Consider the following 17,824-nt stretch of genomic DNA (forward strand, 5'->3'; position numbering starts at 1 on the left):
TTTTGTCAAAGAGAGAAAGAAGTCGTGTTTTTTAGGAGCAGATAGTAACGTGTAAATTAAGTTAATTGATTGGGATTTACAATAAACTTATACAAACTCGTAATATTGCTGCTGCTACTCATATTCATTGATTAGATAGATTATCCGAAGTGGTTAAAGTAAAGTCCACGGTTTTGTTTGTCCGGTATTCTTTGTGACGTTAGAGTTCAATGAGTCAGGGCACGTTCAGGATTAGTGGCAATAATAACCCAAGGTCATAATATTAGGAGACGGAGCCTTACGGTTAGTAGGTGACTTGTCGTGTCTCAACATCTACAATAAAGTGACATACTGTACATACTTTACCGTGTTCATCTTCTAACTCGAACGTGTTGTAAGTTTAATTCAATTGCCTTCGTTCACGAGTTGTCAAACCAACCGACAAACGGACGGACGGATATGACGATCTTATAACAGGGTTTCACCCCTTTAAAGAGAATAAGTTGCACAAAGATATCACTATGATGTAGTACATATGTACCCTTACTTATTTACATACATAGTTATGTAGCTTCCCTGAGAATTTTTGGCTCATTATCTCACCACAAGGTTGTCGGGAACTTATTGAAATGTATGTATGTACATAGACATACTTCTGTATAAAATTTGTTCAGATTTGATACAGTGTATATATGTATGTGCATAGTGAGTGTATAATGATTACATGTGTACACTGCAAAAAATATGTGGTGTTGCATATATTGATATATCAATAATAGCCCAACCCTCTGTACAATTTTTTTGACTGGAGATCTACATTGGTATCATATTATTGATATATCAATATATGATACCACTGTAGATCTCCAGTCAGAAAAACTGTACAGAGGGCTGGGCAAGAAGAAGGAGCCACTTTAATTTTTGGGGTGGTGTGTGATGCACAGTCGCGGAATTTTCAAAATTTGCATATGTTATACCTAAATAGTTTACGAAAATTTTGAACTACTTACATTTTCCCTGTGGTTAAAAATGCCCCTACAGCACCCCCCAAACTGCGACGCACTCATAAAAGTGTTTTCCAAAGACAGATTGAGCCAGAGAGCGATTGTTAGAAAACTTGCTGCAAATGGATTTATCGTCGGTCGAAAGTACGTTTCTACTGTACTTAAACTTAAAAACGTTGTAATCAAGTGGAGGGAAACAGCGGTTAGAGCTCCATCCCCACGGAAAGGATACCCAAGATCGGCCAAACCGGCGGATCCGCATCTGTTTAATCCTTTTTGTTTGTTTGTTGTTCTTTATTCGCAGGTCAATAAATTTGTATTGTCGTGTTCTTAAAATTAGTTATCATATTTGCATACTTCTACATGATTGATGTGATTTCAAATTATGTATATTTAAAGATTAGGAGCATCCCATCTCAAAGTTTCAATTAAATGTGGCCTACATATTTACATACATGCGGTGGTCATTCTTACATACATACAGGGTGGTTTAAATGTCAGGTTCCAATGGAAAATTTTTAAATGGGAAAAACTCGCAAATCTCCATTAGTTACCGAAATTTTGCCTCTGAAATTCAATATTTTAGAAATTCTGTCATCAGTGTTCCATAAGTTTTGATCAAAAATTAATAAAAATCTCAATCCCAAATCCGTAGCTAATAGAAATTTACGAATTCTTTTAATTGAAAAACTTTCAATTGTAACCTGACATTTAAACCACCCTGTGCATACGTACCTATGTGCATAATTAATAATTATAATTTTCAACCCTAATTAATCAGTTTCATACACGGCACATCAATCACATTCATGGTGTTAGTATTTAATGCATATAAAATAATCAGACGAATGAATTCTTCACGTATACCGACAGTTTGCACAAATTAAATATTGCTAAAATATTAATCCTATTTACATAGTTTGCCCGTTTAGTATTACGAAGTTATTATTATACATACAGATTATCTAATTTTTAGAGGTGTAACACAAGCGCTCGGAATGCGGTTAAGTACAAGCGAAAACTTTATTCAGCCCGCGATACTCGACAAGGTCCAGAGAATCGTTGGTTTTATGTCCGCCAAATTTTGTGGGTAACTGGTCTCGATCGATTTCATTGAAAAGGGCGCGCTCCCAGGACCGCCTATCTCTACTGTAAACGTGTAACACCTCCGTGGTCTGCGGGTTGAGGAAGTGCTTAAGTAAGTCCCAGAGAGTTAGGGCAACCTGAGGGACTGAAATTAAATATTAAAAATCCATAAAAGCAACAGTATTAAACATGAATTTGCAGAGTTTGTCAGTAAAATGTTGAGCAATTTATGCCTCTCGTCTCGGAATTAGTATCTATTATTTATACCATTTATTCCAATAAGCCGATGCGCCAGGCCGGGATAATTATTTTCGTATATTGTCGCTAGTTGGATGTAGATTGCGATACCTGGAAAATAGTTTAGTACACGTTACACTTTTAAAAATAATGCTACTCTTTTGAGAAATAAATGCACTTTGAATTTTATATTCAGTAAATTATACCAAACCCAGAGTATCGTTAGTTTGATAAAGAGTAAAGTTGACGTACATATAGTTTACCAAATATAGTTCTATATTTGGTAAATTGGTACATTCACTTTTTCAAAAGGGTAACAGCACTATTAAGAGTGTAATACATTTCGTTCAAAATCAATATACAGAAGTTTTCAAAATTAAAAAAAAAGTTAAAATGCACAATTTTCAGATTACGGTTTGCAACGTTTCAGTTTTTTAACGTCATATTAATTTAGGATGAATTAAAGTATTTTGAGTAGTTAAACACGGCATGAAATCTTGAAAAATATTTTAGCCTGAATATTAAAATATTCTAGTTTTAGGTTAATCAGTACAAAATTTCTTACAACTTGGACATCCATTCGTGATGACGTTGAACTCAGCCAGGTCACAAATTATGGTTGCTTGGGTAACATTTTGTCCACTTTCCTGCATCGCCCTCACAGTGACTAACGCCTCTTCAAAAAGTTTTACAAGGTAGCGCAGAAACAGTTTAGTTTTCCCGGATAGGGCCACCCGTCTTATGTCCCAGTCTCCGGGAAACATTGTAATTACTGGGGAAAATTAAGCTATAATTTTATACTTCATACATATTACCCCCGAGTATTCGGGAAAATTACCAGGTTTTCCGTCCTTGTCACACCCTTCGATATAAATTCTGTATTCGCGATCAAAATCGTCCCAATCTTCGGATAGGATGGAATCGATCTGGTTTTCGGAACGCCATCGGATATGCTTAATAAAAAAGATTTTTGAATGCAAGGATTTGTGGTTTTATGTACAGATGCACTCTAAATAATTTGCGGATAGTCACCCTCGGACAACGTTAATACTTTTAGGTAACAACTAAATTACGGAACTGGGTGCAAGTCAAAAACTCGTGGACGAAACAGATGTGACGTCATTATTTTAAAAAATTGCCAGTTTCGTACGAAAAATCGCCATTTTCATATAAAAAATAGTATATTCAGCTAGTAAAATTGATCATCTTTTTAGAATAACAACATCACCTTTGTTTCGTACAAAAAGTTTTGATTAATTTTCCTTTAATTGAAAAAAAAACCTGTATAATCATTACCGAAAAGAAGTAGTGTACATGTCAAGTACACCCCTCGGGCTGAGATTTGTCTTCAAATTACTTAGAGTGTATGTACTGATATCTTCTTACCGCTAATAAACGTTTCTCTGCAGCGGCAACGTCAAAATTCCGATCCCTTAACCACCTGATAAGATAGATGTCCTTTTTCATATACTCGTGAGGAAGGTGTGGTATCATAAGGGTGCGAAACTGGGGATAAGTGCGACAAAGTGCTTCTAGTATTGCGTGGCACCTCCCCTCGACCCAATAAGAGCAGAAATAGGTCGTGGAATTTATTCGACAAGTTCCTATATAACGATTTTTTATATGGCTGCCCACAGTTCTTTTAAACTTTTGACAAGCTCGTTTTTCGACTAGTGGTTTCCCATCGGTCTCTCTTTTCTTAACCCGGACAATCAGAATCACATCAGGAGACTGTGCAGCCAACGAAAGAATCTTAACCTTTTCGGTCTCCAAAAACTTGCATCGTTAATTTTGCTACATGTTTGGGGACACCAAATTTTTGGAATATGAAATTTGTTCCTAGGCCAGGTTTTTGTTAAATGATTTCAAATTATCGTTTGGAATGATCGACAACACCTTCCTGGTCATGATTTCATCGATAGTGACCAGGTAACTACGCCGAGAACTGGTCATTTAACCCCAAACTATAATCGATCCTCCTATGTGTTAAACTGCCATACGAACGTTTTAGTATTTCTGAGCCTTTTATTGCATCCGCTAGACTTGAACCAATTAATGAGCTCCGAATAAGTAAAATATGCCTATGTCGGACCAGTAGGCCCTTTTTCATTGATCGGAACTCTATTTAGGGTGATATTTAGCCCATTTCGATTTATTGAGGTGGTTCGCTTTGGGTACTCTCGCGTCGGTCGGGCTTCTGGAGCCTGAAACCCCAAGGCATAATTTTTGATTGATCACCATATTGTATGATATGTTGACCCTACAGTTGATACTCCAATTTAACATGGATTTGGAAGCTGAAATCTTCCGCTCTCTAGTGGTTCGTTGCTTGAGTCATCCTTAGGTTTTGGGCGTAGATGACTTTTTTCTTCCGCATCATGGAAAAGTAGAAACTGAGATTGTCATTTTATATTTCTTTGCTACGTATTCAATAGTAAATATGGAAAAGTATGTTTTCTCTTTGATTTTTCGATAGTAAAGCTTTTTTGTGAAAGAGACATGATTATTTCTCGCCGCGCCAAATACAGCTCATATGGTGTCGCCATTTTGGCTCCAGACAACACAACTGTAGACTTAAAATGTAGCTAACCTCATATTTTGTCACCTAATTAACTTACCGTGACGAAATGTGGAAGATGGTTAAGAAAATTGTTTTGAGTAATTAATTTGGCCACATGTTGCCAATACTTTTTGCAGGTTTGCATCTGATTCGTTGAGGTCAAAATCAGAATTGTGTTATGTTTACTAGATTTAAATCAGAAACATGATTATAATCGAACACTACATTGGATTTGCTAAATGCGTACAAATTTTCATGCTAATTTGATAATGCATGCCAAAGTTATAGCCAATTTTATTTAGCTTGTGTGGGTGTTGCCAATACTTGTTCCATTGACTGTACGTTGTGCAAATTTGTAAACAAAATTGAAAATGTTTACAAAATGTGCACAATTTTTCCCCTCGTATTAATGTTTTACACTCTCAATAATTTTTTGATGATATTGTTACCGGCGGAGGTACTATGCAACTCTACCGCTCTGGTAATAATTTATCACCGAAGGGTAACATATATACAGAGGCTAAATCCTGCTCCGCCCCCAATGTCAACGCTAAGGTAATAAAAATATTACCGATACCGGAGACAATTTCTTACCCACAGAAGACAATATGTTACTATAGTGTTACCACGCGGTAGAATTGCATAGTATATCCGCCGGTAACAACATTGCCAAAAAATTATTGAGAGTGTACTAGTCTCCATAAAAACGTGGATTATGTAGTAACGATTATGGTAACAGTTCCCAAGTCTCATTAGCAGAAAAATATTTATTTCTACAAGGTAAAAAACTAGCTTGGTTAAACTGGTTTAAATAAATCACATGACAAAAAAACTTGGAAATGTAGTCCAGCCATGCCGATAAAGGTACCAGGAGAATTAACGTAGTTTTTGGTAACTTTGTAAAACTTTTGTAAAGTAAGCTTTGATGAAATAAAGAGACGCCCCTGATCTGGGTAAACTTCAGCTTTTCCTTCAAAAATATGTAAGGTTTGTAGCTTTACGGATTTTATAAAGTTACAAAAAACTGCGTAAATTGTCGTGTTGCTTAATTTTTTTTGTCTATGTTAATGAATCCTTACCTCGTCCAATTTAGCTTTCTGGGAGGATGTCAAAGTTAAAAAATCATCCACGGAAAGAGAACCGATCAATGTTAAATGCATCACAAAGATAAGTAGTAAAAGAGACAAATCTAACTTGTGAAACATTTCCGAAGAAATTGTTAAGTTGTTAGAAAAAAAGAATTATTCTGTAAGTAAGGAGAGTTCCAAACTTTGCACGATGCACTATTCACCTGGAATAAAGTATGAAATATCCTTGCATAAATTACTTGTAAGCCGTCCTTAAAACTCTTGCCAAGCATGTGTAAGGACGAGCAAATTATGAAGGATAGGATACAATAAACCGTTGCAACGAATGGAACTAAGAGGTGAAACCAGTGTAGTGTGTCATACATCAAAATGAACGTCATGTGATTTACATAACTCAAATCATTTAAAGCCTTACATATTTATATAATTTCGTTCTACATAATTTTAAAAATAAATTTAAAAAAAACAAACTTAGGTGAAGGACGCGCTTAAAATATTAAAACAAGTTGCGTTAAAAAATGTCATAATATCGTTTGATATTTATTAATTTTTACTTCGCCGTGGGCCCAAGTATTAAATTTTCAAATTAATGATAATCAATAATAAATGTAGCTAAACCAACGACTTGATTAAATATGAAGGGCAGCATTACAGAAGTTATTAAAAATACGCCGGAACATGAGAAAACTTCCTCTATAAGAGGTGTCGCGATTTATTGAAAGATAACCATTCAAATCTCTTTGATAACTTTGAATCAAATTCAAAATTTATTAAATACAAAAATTACGTATTTCGTACAATTGTTCCAAATGCTTGAAAGTATATTACTCTACTGTGTTAGTTGGGCCCACGGTGAAGAAAAAATCAATAAATATTAAACGATATTATGACATTTTTTAACGCAACTTGTTTTAATATTTTAAGCGCGTCCTTCACCTAAGTTTGTTTTTTAAAATTTATTTATTTAATTATTTTTAGTGATTTGTGAACTTCAATGCATATAATCATAATTAACAAATCTTAAACGTTGTTAATTCTCCTTTGGGTGGATGCATGTCATACAAATTTAATTCCCCCAGTTTCAGAATTTTAAGGTTTATTCTGTTGCAACATTCCTTGACACTTAGCGATCTAATAATAGCGTAATTCGATTGTCTAGCAACATTGGTTATGTTGAGTATTGAATAGCGATGGTAAATAAACTATTAGCATACGTTAGCAACCAGTAACCCAACACGTATATACATACGTAAATAAGTTGCTTAATGGAAATATTTCAAAAAGCTCTAATTCCTTGAGTTTTCATCCGATTAAGTCGAACAAAGGCTGAAAATGTGCGCATTATCCAGGAGAATAGTAAAAATGGCAAGCCCCCGGTCGGAAACGCTACCTTGATGCCAAGAAATGGATTTGAAATTTTAGGCATCGGACTTTGTACCAGAAGGAAGTAGAATTTTTGAAAAAATCGAAAAAACGTATCTGTAAAACAGAATTATCTGTTTTTTTTTGTTCAACATGTTTTCCATGCAACGAACGGTTCGTGCTAAATCTGAGTGGGACCTTTTCAAAGTTGCAGCTGAATGCATACTTAGGCTTCGCCGTAACCATGGTGATCTTTTAACATGATCACTTTATGGTTACTTTTCCTTCACCTAAGAAAAAATGAGGACCTGTGACTTTCAGTGCTCGTCTTCAAACTCGGTCCTGTTGAAAATCTCATCGTGCTTTGTGTTATTGTCATTCAATAGTTGTCACACCAATGGAGAAATAGACAGACGGAAATGCCGATCTTATACATATTTAGGAACATGTTAAATGTAATAAATATAATTATCACGATGGTGCGGTATGTGCACATGTACATATGTGCATAGCTTTCCTGAGAATACTTGCACTCGTTTTCTCACCATTAGATTTTCATGGACTTTAATGTAATGGATTTATTCATTTTTGCACACAATTACTTCAAATTTGCAACAATGTAATTAAATTGCAGTAAATGTAATGATTACATATCTGTATATGTATATAGGCTGCAAAAGCTCTGGTACAAGAGTCACACATAGACATGTATAATCCGTACTGGAATGGGCTGGGAAATAAGATCATATCGGATTTATAGTACATGTGTAGTTTGTATCTCCGTGGTAAATCTTTCATTACACTACATCACTAAACGGTAATGGTCGTCATTACCCGTCAGTTAGAGTAATTTACATATATGTATATGTATGTATGTACTCCGGTCAGTATGATTTAATATGTACCAGTTTTCTAATAGTGAAGGCATACATAAATTACATATGTAGATGAAAAATAATATATGTACGTTCATATTTTTTTATAAAACCTACATAAGTCGCAGTGCGAATATTTTCTATTGGATGTATGACATTGCACAATCATGCAAAAAGTCTAGCCATTTTTATTCGTCACAATAAAAGTGGGATACGAAAAACATGCACGAGGCTATCGCGTAAGTAATAAGATACAATGTAAGTAATATCGTACAGCCCCATCGAATATGAGTAGTCGAAAAATTTGAGTAAATTATTAATTTTGTAATTTTGCAGGGATTGGAAACAATTTCGATTCCTGAAACTTATGCTGTAAAATTACGGCGATTACGAAACAGCCAAATAAATATGGCATGACAAACATGTGAAATTTATAAACTTATGCTTATCCACAAATTGACACGAATTAATTATACTTATCTACGGAAAATTATACAACCAGTTACAAATACATTTTATGTAATATTCATACATACATAAAACGCACTTCTACTTGAAGAAAACCACAAAATTGATCGATATGTCGATCAAAAGTTTCATAGTGATTAACAAATTTTCCGCAGTTATGGCAAAAGCTGTGTAACCGTTCACCCCCATCGAAATCGTGATCCGTCTCAAAGCCCGAATCTGCCTCGTTTTAACGCTCCTTCTCACCTTTGTCCTCTCCAATTCGCCCACCGAGGCGACAAATCGGTGCAAAATGACACCCGAAACTTTGTCACATTTCGACGCGAAGGTTAAGAAAACGACCAGAACGAAGAATCCAAAGAGACAGACGTCCGCTACGATGAAGGACAGCGTCTGGGGGAGCTTGCCCCCCAAATGGATCACTATCGCCAAACTAATCGTGTAAGCTGATGAAGTCGCACATAATCCGAAGGTAACGAAAACTCCCATAAATTCGTACAGGATGCCGTTTATGATTAGCAAGATGCTATAGTTGGATAATTGTTGCGCAAAACCTCCCCGAAGTAAGAATCGGGTTGATAAGGAACGTAACGAGGTCAAGTAGTCCGTTATCCCGTCCACGTACGTGACACTGATTAAAATTACGAGCCAGATCGTGCGAGAATTCTATCAGGAATAAAGTCGAAATGAAGAGACGAATGAGGAATATTACGAATGTGAGGAGAATCCCGCTGTTTAGACAAAATAGTAGAGAAATTTCCAGGGTTTTAGGAAATTTCGAGAAAATATAATTAATCGGATATAAGATAGGGTCGCCGTTCATTAAAACGACCACGATGCATCCGATTATCGGCGCCCAGACGGCGGAATGAAGCCAATGGGTGAAGATTTTCTCGAAGTAGGTGATTTCTCCGCTTGCTGTGAGGCAGCAAGGTTTTGGGGGATGATCTGGAATTTAAGGAATTTTATTGACTATTTTATAGGGTTTTTACCGATTGGGAGACAAGGTTAACCACTTGTGTACCTAATGCTATTCAATAGACTTTCTCTTGAGTACGATGGCTGTTTCCTAATTACAACCAACCAATTAATTATACGCCTATTATAGTTTCCTATAATAGGCGAAAGTATAGGCTTCAAATTTCGTCTCATTCGTAAGAGAAAAACCTGGAAAATCCACTTTTAATATTGATCGGTATAGGAACATTCCAAGATTTGTGAATAATTTGTGACATTTTCTGGCATAGAGCACTCCGAAAAATATAGTGAAATTTTATCAAAGACATTTTATCATTTTTTATCAAATAAAGTTTGTCAAATTAAGATGAAAAAAATGTAAAAATATTTCTAAAAGCATACCCCGTCGAAGATTCCAGTGATGCTGTAAGAATGCGTTGAGTCCGAAGATTACGTCATTTTCTATACTTTTGCTGAAAATGGTGGTATGCGCACCGACCACGATGATACCTTCGCAAAGAACGAGAACAAGTATCACTAAATGTTCGATATTTCTAGATTTTGCACTGACGAGGATTTTCAACGATGTCCTATTCTGGCTGGTTCTATACTCAATATTTCCTGGCTGAAATCCTTGTAAAATCAATGAAATTGACAACGAGCACATGAATATGGTTAAAATACCTAAAAATATTACGAATACTGTAAAAATCTCTTCATATTTTCGCTTTAAAGTGAACCAATTCTTGTTTTTGGTATCCCACTGAAAATGGAGCCTGTATCTGTATGGGTACTCGCTTTGAAATAGTTTTGAGTAAAGGGATAACATTCTGAAATGTGATTCAGCCATGTTTTTAAAATTGGATAGGTTTTTAGTCAAATTTTAAAAGCAAAATTGACCCGTTCACGTTTATGTAAAAGAGTTGAAAGGGAAAGAGGCACATGAAAAGTAAATTGTATTGAAGGTACATACAAATTGCCGAAAGGAGGCAAATGCAAATTTATGCCAATTTGTTCAACATAGCGAGACGAGATATGGATAAGATAAACGTATATGTAATTAGCGGGTTAGAGGGTGAGTGACCGCGGTAAGATTGAGGACATTGTGAAACCTAAAATTCTTCAGGATTTATGTATCATGAGCAGACGTCGGGTATTTATTTACTATCAACCTCGAAAAAATGTATTTTATATTTTCATTCAAAACCCGAAAATATTTTTTTATAAATTCAGATTTTGGGCTCAATATTCAAATTGTTATAGCTCAAATTGCATTTCAAACATTTTGGCATTATAAATGGGTGATATTAAAGCTTTAACACGCTAAATCTGCGAAATAGTCAATAGACATGGAATGGTATATGTACCCATACAGATGTATGTACATGTGGATGTACAGGGTGTTAATAAAGTCCGATCCCATTTTTCCTGTAAAAAAGTGAAGGCTAGTATAAAAAAAAACTACCCGTGATACTTACAAAAAATGTTCGACATATTTACCTTAGTATTTGGTCTTGTTACCATTTACTTTAACCATGCCCTCAACTCTTTGTTTAAGGCTCTGTGCTAATTTTTCCAATGTGCCTCTGGAAATCGAATTCCATACATCTTGAACTTTTTTTTACTAGCTCTTCCCTCGTCCGGGGTTGTGGCTCTTTGTATACATTTTCCTTAAGTATGGACCACTGGTTCTTCAGGGGATTCAAATCTGGGCCGTTAGCGGCCCACACCCCCTTGCTCCAGACCGTTGAAACTTGCGTCTTGATGAGACTCAAACTCGCTTTTGCTGTATGGGCTATAGCACCATCCTGCATGAAAACTATTTTTCTTTCATTCGGAAATATTTCCTTGTTCCCCATGCTATCGAAATAGATAGGTAATATTTTTTCCATATAATGCTTTGCATTGACTGATTGGCCTTTTGGTATGATATGTAGAGGGGTCACGCAACGTGCACAAAATCCACCCGCTACCATAAATTTAAGCCCGAATTTTGGGATCGCTCTTGATGGTACATCCGATTTGTTTTCTGTCCTGTAACGAACATTTTGTTGGTTCAATTTTGGATATAGTTCAATAATAGATTCGTCAGTCCAAAGGATGTGACTGCGCAATTCTTCACCAAGTCTTTTTTCACTCAAATGGGCACTTTTCTGAAGGAGTTCTTCAAATTTCAGACGGTCATCGATATATTTTTGTGACATGAGAGGTTTTTTTGGTTAGTTTGTAAGCTGTGTGACCCCACTTCGTAGTTTTCACAAATTTTTGCACGGTCACACAGTTAATTTGCTTCTTCTTCTCTTTATAGCGTTTTGAGTCATTTAACTCCCTTGCTCAATTACGTAATGAACTACCGGTTTTCTTGCAAAGTCTGTTTTTAATCATTCTTTTTGTGGTAGGTGACACCTTTCTGGGTCGCCCTGGTCGCTTTTTGTCGTGGACAAAATTTGTATTCTTCCATTTCCAAACAGTTCTGCGGCTGCAGCCCAATTTTTGCACAATTTCTGTAGGTTTAAGCCCCTGCTGATGCAATGTTTGTATCTCAACTCTAAGATGCTCATGACTTACACGTTTAGTTGTTCCTCCCATGGTAAAAATTTGAAATAAATAACTTCACTGGTTCAAAAGTTCCAGCTGAATTTGTAACAACCACGCTCCAAAAAATGCATGGGATCGGACTTTATTAACACCCTTTATTTGCATCAAATTCTTGTTTAGCGTCTTGAAAATTTGACACACCTTGGACATTGATACCAAATTTCAGCTTTTTCTAACCAATTTAAAAATCGTTGTAGATAACCCTCTGGTTATCAGGAGGAAGGTTCACTTCTTGGCAACAACCGATTTTAATACCCTTTGGAATGTTGCAGTATTCTACGAGTGTACGAAAACTCAAAAGGGCATCGAATTTTGTTCTTGACAAGTACACTCTTAGAAAAAATTTTACTTTTTTGAAAAGTAAGTGCACTTTTTACTCCATATGAAGCAAAGTTTACTAAATCCAGAGTAACGCTTACTTGATACAGAGTAAATCTTACTTCATATGGAGTAAAAAGTGCACTTACTTCTCAAAAATTTTTTTCTAAGAGTGTAGTGAAGCTTTTCCTCCAAGTAGTTTTCGACGAGCATGAATTAAAAGTCGGAAGTCTTGAAGTCTGAATTAAAAGTTACTAAAAAATTTATAAACTCCAAAAATGAAATTTTTTGTGTAAAATTGCCCAAAAGTTTAAAATAACCATGATTTTCCGATTAAAAAAATATTTTTTTTTAAAAAAAGGTCGAAAAATTTACGTAAATATTTATATTTTCTAAAACCCCGAAATATTGAAAAATATTGAAAACATTTTTTCGACAGCGTGAACTACTCATGACCATAAAGGTCCCTGCTAAGTTTGAAAAACATCGGGCGCTAATTGAAAAAGTCATAAATAAATAAATATCCGACGTCTGATCATGAGCATACACTCTAAATAAAATCATTACCAAATCATTACCAAAATGCACACGTATATGACTCTGCAGAAACGGTAATAATAACCACCAGCTGGTAAAGAAATTGACTGAACCCCAAGTGGTAATAAAGAACACTTGAACAAAATTAATACCATGATGTATGACAGATGCACGACAATATGTAGGAAAATGTCTACCGCCTGGTAATAAACCATGCCACTTTGTACACGGTGTGCTATTCATACCGGTATTAATGCTTTGTTTTAGTATACCCCATTATTACCAAATGTTGTGCAGATTTCCACCGAAAAGAATAGATTTTTTTTGCTTTTCTTTACAATAATCTTTCAATCAATTATATTTATTGTACAATAGTTTTGAAACATTCTAACATAATTAAAAAAATTAAGTATAAGGCAAACTATTGAGTTACATACACATGTATACATACATATTTACATGAAATTTAAGTCTGCTCCGATTTCCAACTTAAAGTTTTGTTTCACTGAAAAAATAAACGCATAAGATTATTATTAGCTCTTTCCTATATTGATGGTTCCCGATCACCATCTTGATAAGGCGCCTACATATGATAATTTGATACTTACCTGTTACCAAAAATTCTATATTTCCAGAATTTCCAGAAGTTTTTATCGTTTTTTTTCCACGGGCAGCACTGGATTAATTTCGTCATGTTGACTTGAGTTGAGCTAAGCGAAAACTAAAACTGACAAATGCGCCACTGTCTCAATGTTTAGCGTCTCACAATTAACACCAAATGTATTAAAATTCTTACCTCCAGGGTAATAAACTACACCAAAATGTAGATCTCATCAGCACCACAACGGGAAACATTTGTACTACACTTAATGAAAATTATGGTAAAGAGTGTTATCTAAATTTGTAGGATATAATTACCGGCTCGTAGGAGTTTATTACCAAAATTATAAAGATAACTTAGAACATTGCGGTGGAAGGCCAGTTACCTGTTTGGTATTGTTACGGTAATAACCCCGTATAATTTTTGTAGGACGCGTAATTACCAAGAGCTCGGTAAAGACGCTTATTAAGAATTCTTTACCAAGTTGCTAAGAGTGTATGTATATGATTCATAGCCATGCAAATTTTCCATGTCCCCCTCCTTTATGAGGCCACTGTACGTTTAGTTTGCCAATTTCTTTACCGATTGCAGTTATAAACTTCAGTAATTATGTATGTACATATAAATGCATAAACGGTAATTTAGATAAGTTGAGGAAACAGGTAAATGGCTTTTTTGATGGGTAGATATTTAAAAATAATGGAATGTCGAAATATTTATTGACTTAATGTACATATGTAATCAAATATGTAAATACATACTTATCTCACAAACATGTCATTAATTTTCTCGAATGCTGGCAATTGAATTGAAGACCCAAATATTACAAAACAACGCAGATAACATTTAAGTATGTACTGGTTGACGTTATCTCGCAAACTTTAATAAATTTTCATGGCGCCGAGTTTCTGCAATTTGCGAAATAATTTAACACACTTTGCAACATTAAGCCGTGCGGCCGGACATTATTTAAAAACATTATCTAACCGAACACGAATACTTGCAACACAATCGCTAAATTCTCAAACTCACAATGATTTATACTTATAAACATGGGAAAAAGTGTATAATTGTCATCAATGTTAAATATAAATTATATATGCCATTCCAATTTTAAGTCTCACAATCCCCTCAATTTTCACGGATCCTCCAAGCTGACCAATTAAATATTTAAGTTTCTGTACATATGTATGTAACTGCCCCGCATATTTGTATTAATTTGCATGTGCCATTTCTCTCTTAACTCTAACCTTGTCCAGATCCATGCTGCTTTTAAAATTTGCTCGAAACTCTTTCAAATTTTACATTTTCTCATGGCTGAATATACGAACCGTTTCAAAATCGCCATTTGGAAGAAGGGAAAGTTGAGACAGAAAAATTAAAACTCAAACCCCGCATGCTATAAATTTTTCAGAAATATATCCAGGGCACTGTGGCACAAATGTGTGCGGGGAGTTGAAAAAAGCTCAAATTCTTTACTCAACACATCATCTCATCGTCTTCAGCAGGTAATTAATTTTTTAATTAACTTTCCCTATCTTTGCTTGGACTGCAATTAAATTCAATTTTTAGCCGTATCGCCCACTGAGGAACGCATTACTTCTCTGCGCATTACTTAAACGTCATGGAGAATAAAGAGGAGGTAAATATTTATTTTAATTATTTACAAACGTAAACATTTTTTAACTATGTTTGAATACTTATATTTAATTATTTTGTGACGGGTAGGTCGAAATCGTCGGAATCGATGGCGAAATCGCAGGGGTGGAAAATCCAAGCGTAAGATAAGCTTAATTTGTTTACTAATAATTTCAAAACAATTGTAAAATGAATTTAAATTTTGCTTCGAACGATTCACGAATTCTAAACTTTTCCAGTTTTGAATTACTTCTTTTGTACTTTCCAATTGCAAAATTGTGTAATTAATTAATTAATTAATTAAATGTAGTGCGCGTTAAGCTTAATAATTTTCAATTTTTTCAGTCCTCCGCGGACAACCGGTCGTCAGATTCGGGGCAAGAAGAATCCCTTCGAACCTCCACATACATGACGCCCCTCTTGGAATTCGACAAAAAAATCGGCTCCTTCGAAAACATGGAAACTTTCGATCCCGACAAGACGGAAACGGCCCTGGATCATCGCGATTCGTATGGATGCCTTATCTACCCGTTGTACTACCGTCCAAAATACCTCCGCATGGAAACCGTTGGAGGCATCGACGAGCTCAAGACGTACTGCAAAGCGGTCACGGTGGGATGGCGTCTGTGGCCCCATCACTGGACCACGTTTCAACACATCATCGACTACTTGTCCATGTACACCCTGTTGGAAGACGTTAAACGGATGGAGACCCCGTTTTTGCTGACTTTGAAGGACATCGCGGTCAAGAACGAGAACGACTCGGGGTTCGGCGGTCTCTTCATGGCGCCACAAGCGAAGAGGATCATTTTCCAGTGGAAGACGCCACTTCCTCCGGGTGGCATCGCGTCGATGAGGATGAATCCACTGATGCTGAAAGCCATGCTGTCCGGCATGAAACCGGGGCCGGGGGGACCGGTCGAGATGGAAATTTGCGGGGGGATCGACTGTCTCGAAGTTGAGACGAGAGTGGTGACCTTTCCGCGCTGTGGGAAATGCAAGAAGGTCGTGTATCATTCGAAAGAGTGTCAGCGGAAGGCGTGGCATGCAGGGCATAAGAAGGTGTGCAAGGCTCCTCCGGTGTAATAGAGTGGATTGGGATTCATTGTCAAATTTGAGGTTGAAAATGAAATGAATAAATTAAGGTTTCCTTACATTTTTAAGGGTAACGTTTCTGAAAGTATTTGTATATGTATGTTTCTCTGTTTTTACTTGTGTTCGGTTTTTTTAAGGGAACTTTTGCTCGAATGCATTTAGTTCAAAATTTGACAAATAATTTGTTTCACATTTCATTATTCGACAAATTATTATTTTGGTTGGGGAAAATCTGTTTTTGACATTATACATATGACCCCAGGGGGCGAGGATAACAACTTTTGGGGTTAACTGGACCACCGGCGCCAGGGGTTTACGATGATTTATTTATCTAAGGTTACATAATTATCGTGGTTTCATCAAAATCGGAGCGAGACCGCTGGCGTCATCGTATTGTTACATAGTATAAACTTCAGATTGTACATACATATGCATTTACTTTTCAAAACGGTAAAATTATTTCTACGAGTATACCTTGTCGAAGGTTGGAGTGATACTGTAAGAACGAGTTGAGTCCAAAGATTACGTCGTTTTCAATACTTTTACTGAAAATGGTGGTATGCGGGCCAACCACGATGATACCTTCGCAAAGAACTAGGACAAGGACTACTAAATGTTCTATATTTCTAGATTTTGCACTGAACGGGATTTTGAACGATGTCCTACATAGTAGGGTGCCTTATTGTATGAATAAATTAAATTATTCTGGCTGGTTTTATACTGAACATTTTCTGGCTCAAATCCTTGAAAAATCAATAAAATGGACGAGTACATGAATCAATACTAAGAATAGCCGTGACTCACTGTGTTTGTCCAATTTGAGCGTGTGCGCTGAACTTCATTGAACATGGGGCAAAATGAGACACAACTCAATGTTATTGTAAATTTAATAAAAAACATAAGCGCCCCACCTTGATTTTCAATGATTGGGGCATTATGAGATTATTGATTTTTCATATTCACGCATTATGCGCCCTCTATTGGATGTCATTTATCACGTGACATGATTTATCGCGCTGATTTTAAATTCATACCAAAATCGTTTCCTCTAGCCTGACATCACAAAAAATTATTTTCTCCTGCAAAGTAATTCTCAAATGTCATAAAAGGAGGTCAAAGGTCATCAATACTAAGAATTGGCAAACGAACAGCGCCACCTATCGGCGTTTTCATGAACTATGTTGTATTCTTCGCCGGTAGAGGGCGTTCTATGCTAAGTGTCAAACCGTTGAGAAAACTTTACCACCGGAATAACTCAACACATCCCAAATTGAACACGGCTTGACCCTTTGCACATCGATTAGATTCGAGACTCAATCTGTCACATGGGCATGCCCCCTATAATCGATTTTTGACCCGTGACCTGGTACACCTATAGTCGGCAGTTGACCAGAGATTTAGGAGCTCCCCCTATAGTCGTC

At 36.0% G+C, this 17,824-nt stretch overlaps 2 protein-coding genes and 1 long non-coding RNA gene across 4 annotated transcripts; 1 reads left to right on the forward strand and 2 right to left on the reverse strand.

The window, feature by feature from the left end:
* Window positions 1-1,647: 1,647 nt before the first annotated feature.
* Window positions 1,648-6,144, reverse strand: LOC118436851 (SEC14-like protein 4). Of its 2 annotated transcripts, none has more exons than XM_035855484.1 (5): window positions 5,946-6,144; window positions 3,145-3,259; window positions 2,872-3,078; window positions 2,337-2,417; window positions 1,648-2,214 (listed from the first exon to the last, which is right to left on the reverse strand). In XM_035855484.1, the coding sequence occupies exons 1-5, from the start codon at window positions 6,069-6,071 to the stop codon at window positions 1,988-1,990; spliced, it is 756 nt and encodes a 251-aa protein (XP_035711377.1). In that variant the 5' UTR covers window positions 6,072-6,144; the 3' UTR covers window positions 1,648-1,987. The 2 variants fall into 2 exon arrangements, with proteins under 2 accessions (XP_035711377.1, XP_035711378.1); XM_035855485.1 differs by lacking the exon at window positions 5,946-6,144 and adding an exon at window positions 3,693-5,140.
* Window positions 6,145-13,734: 7,590 nt separating this feature from the next.
* LOC110854746 lies at window positions 13,735-14,065 on the reverse strand. The gene is made up of 2 exons (XR_002548370.2): window positions 13,866-14,065; window positions 13,735-13,796 (listed from the first exon to the last, which is right to left on the reverse strand). It is a non-coding gene; the product is annotated as an uncharacterized LOC110854746 (long non-coding RNA).
* Window positions 14,066-15,106: 1,041 nt separating this feature from the next.
* LOC118436706 lies at window positions 15,107-16,491 on the forward strand. Its single transcript, XM_035855262.1, has 4 exons — window positions 15,107-15,178; window positions 15,243-15,312; window positions 15,399-15,449; window positions 15,654-16,491. The coding sequence occupies exons 2-4, from the start codon at window positions 15,295-15,297 to the stop codon at window positions 16,392-16,394; spliced, it is 810 nt and encodes a 269-aa protein (XP_035711155.1). The 5' UTR covers window positions 15,107-15,178; window positions 15,243-15,294; the 3' UTR covers window positions 16,395-16,491.
* Window positions 16,492-17,824: the final 1,333 nt, after the last annotated feature.

This window comes from Folsomia candida, unplaced genomic scaffold (assembly GCF_002217175.1).
Source record: "Folsomia candida strain VU population unplaced genomic scaffold, ASM221717v1 Fcan01_Sc010, whole genome shotgun sequence".
Classification (NCBI taxonomy): Eukaryota; Metazoa; Arthropoda; class Collembola; order Entomobryomorpha; family Isotomidae; genus Folsomia; species Folsomia candida.

Coding starts and splice junctions, on each gene's coding strand:
- LOC118436851 (XM_035855484.1), bottom strand. CDS start 6,071: ATGTTTCACAAGTTAGATTTGTCTCTTTTACTACTTATCTTTGTGATG. Junction 3,260..5,945: donor AGAAAGCTAAATTGGACGAG/GTAAGGATTCAT, acceptor TTTTTTATTAAG/CATATCCGATGGCGTTCCGA. Junction 2,215..2,336: donor TCGGCTTATTGGAATAAATG/GTATAAATAATA, acceptor ATTTAATTTCAG/TCCCTCAGGTTGCCCTAACT.
- LOC118436706 (XM_035855262.1), top strand. Junction 15,450..15,653: donor CAGGGGTGGAAAATCCAAGC/GTAAGATAAGCT, acceptor CAATTTTTTCAG/TCCTCCGCGGACAACCGGTC.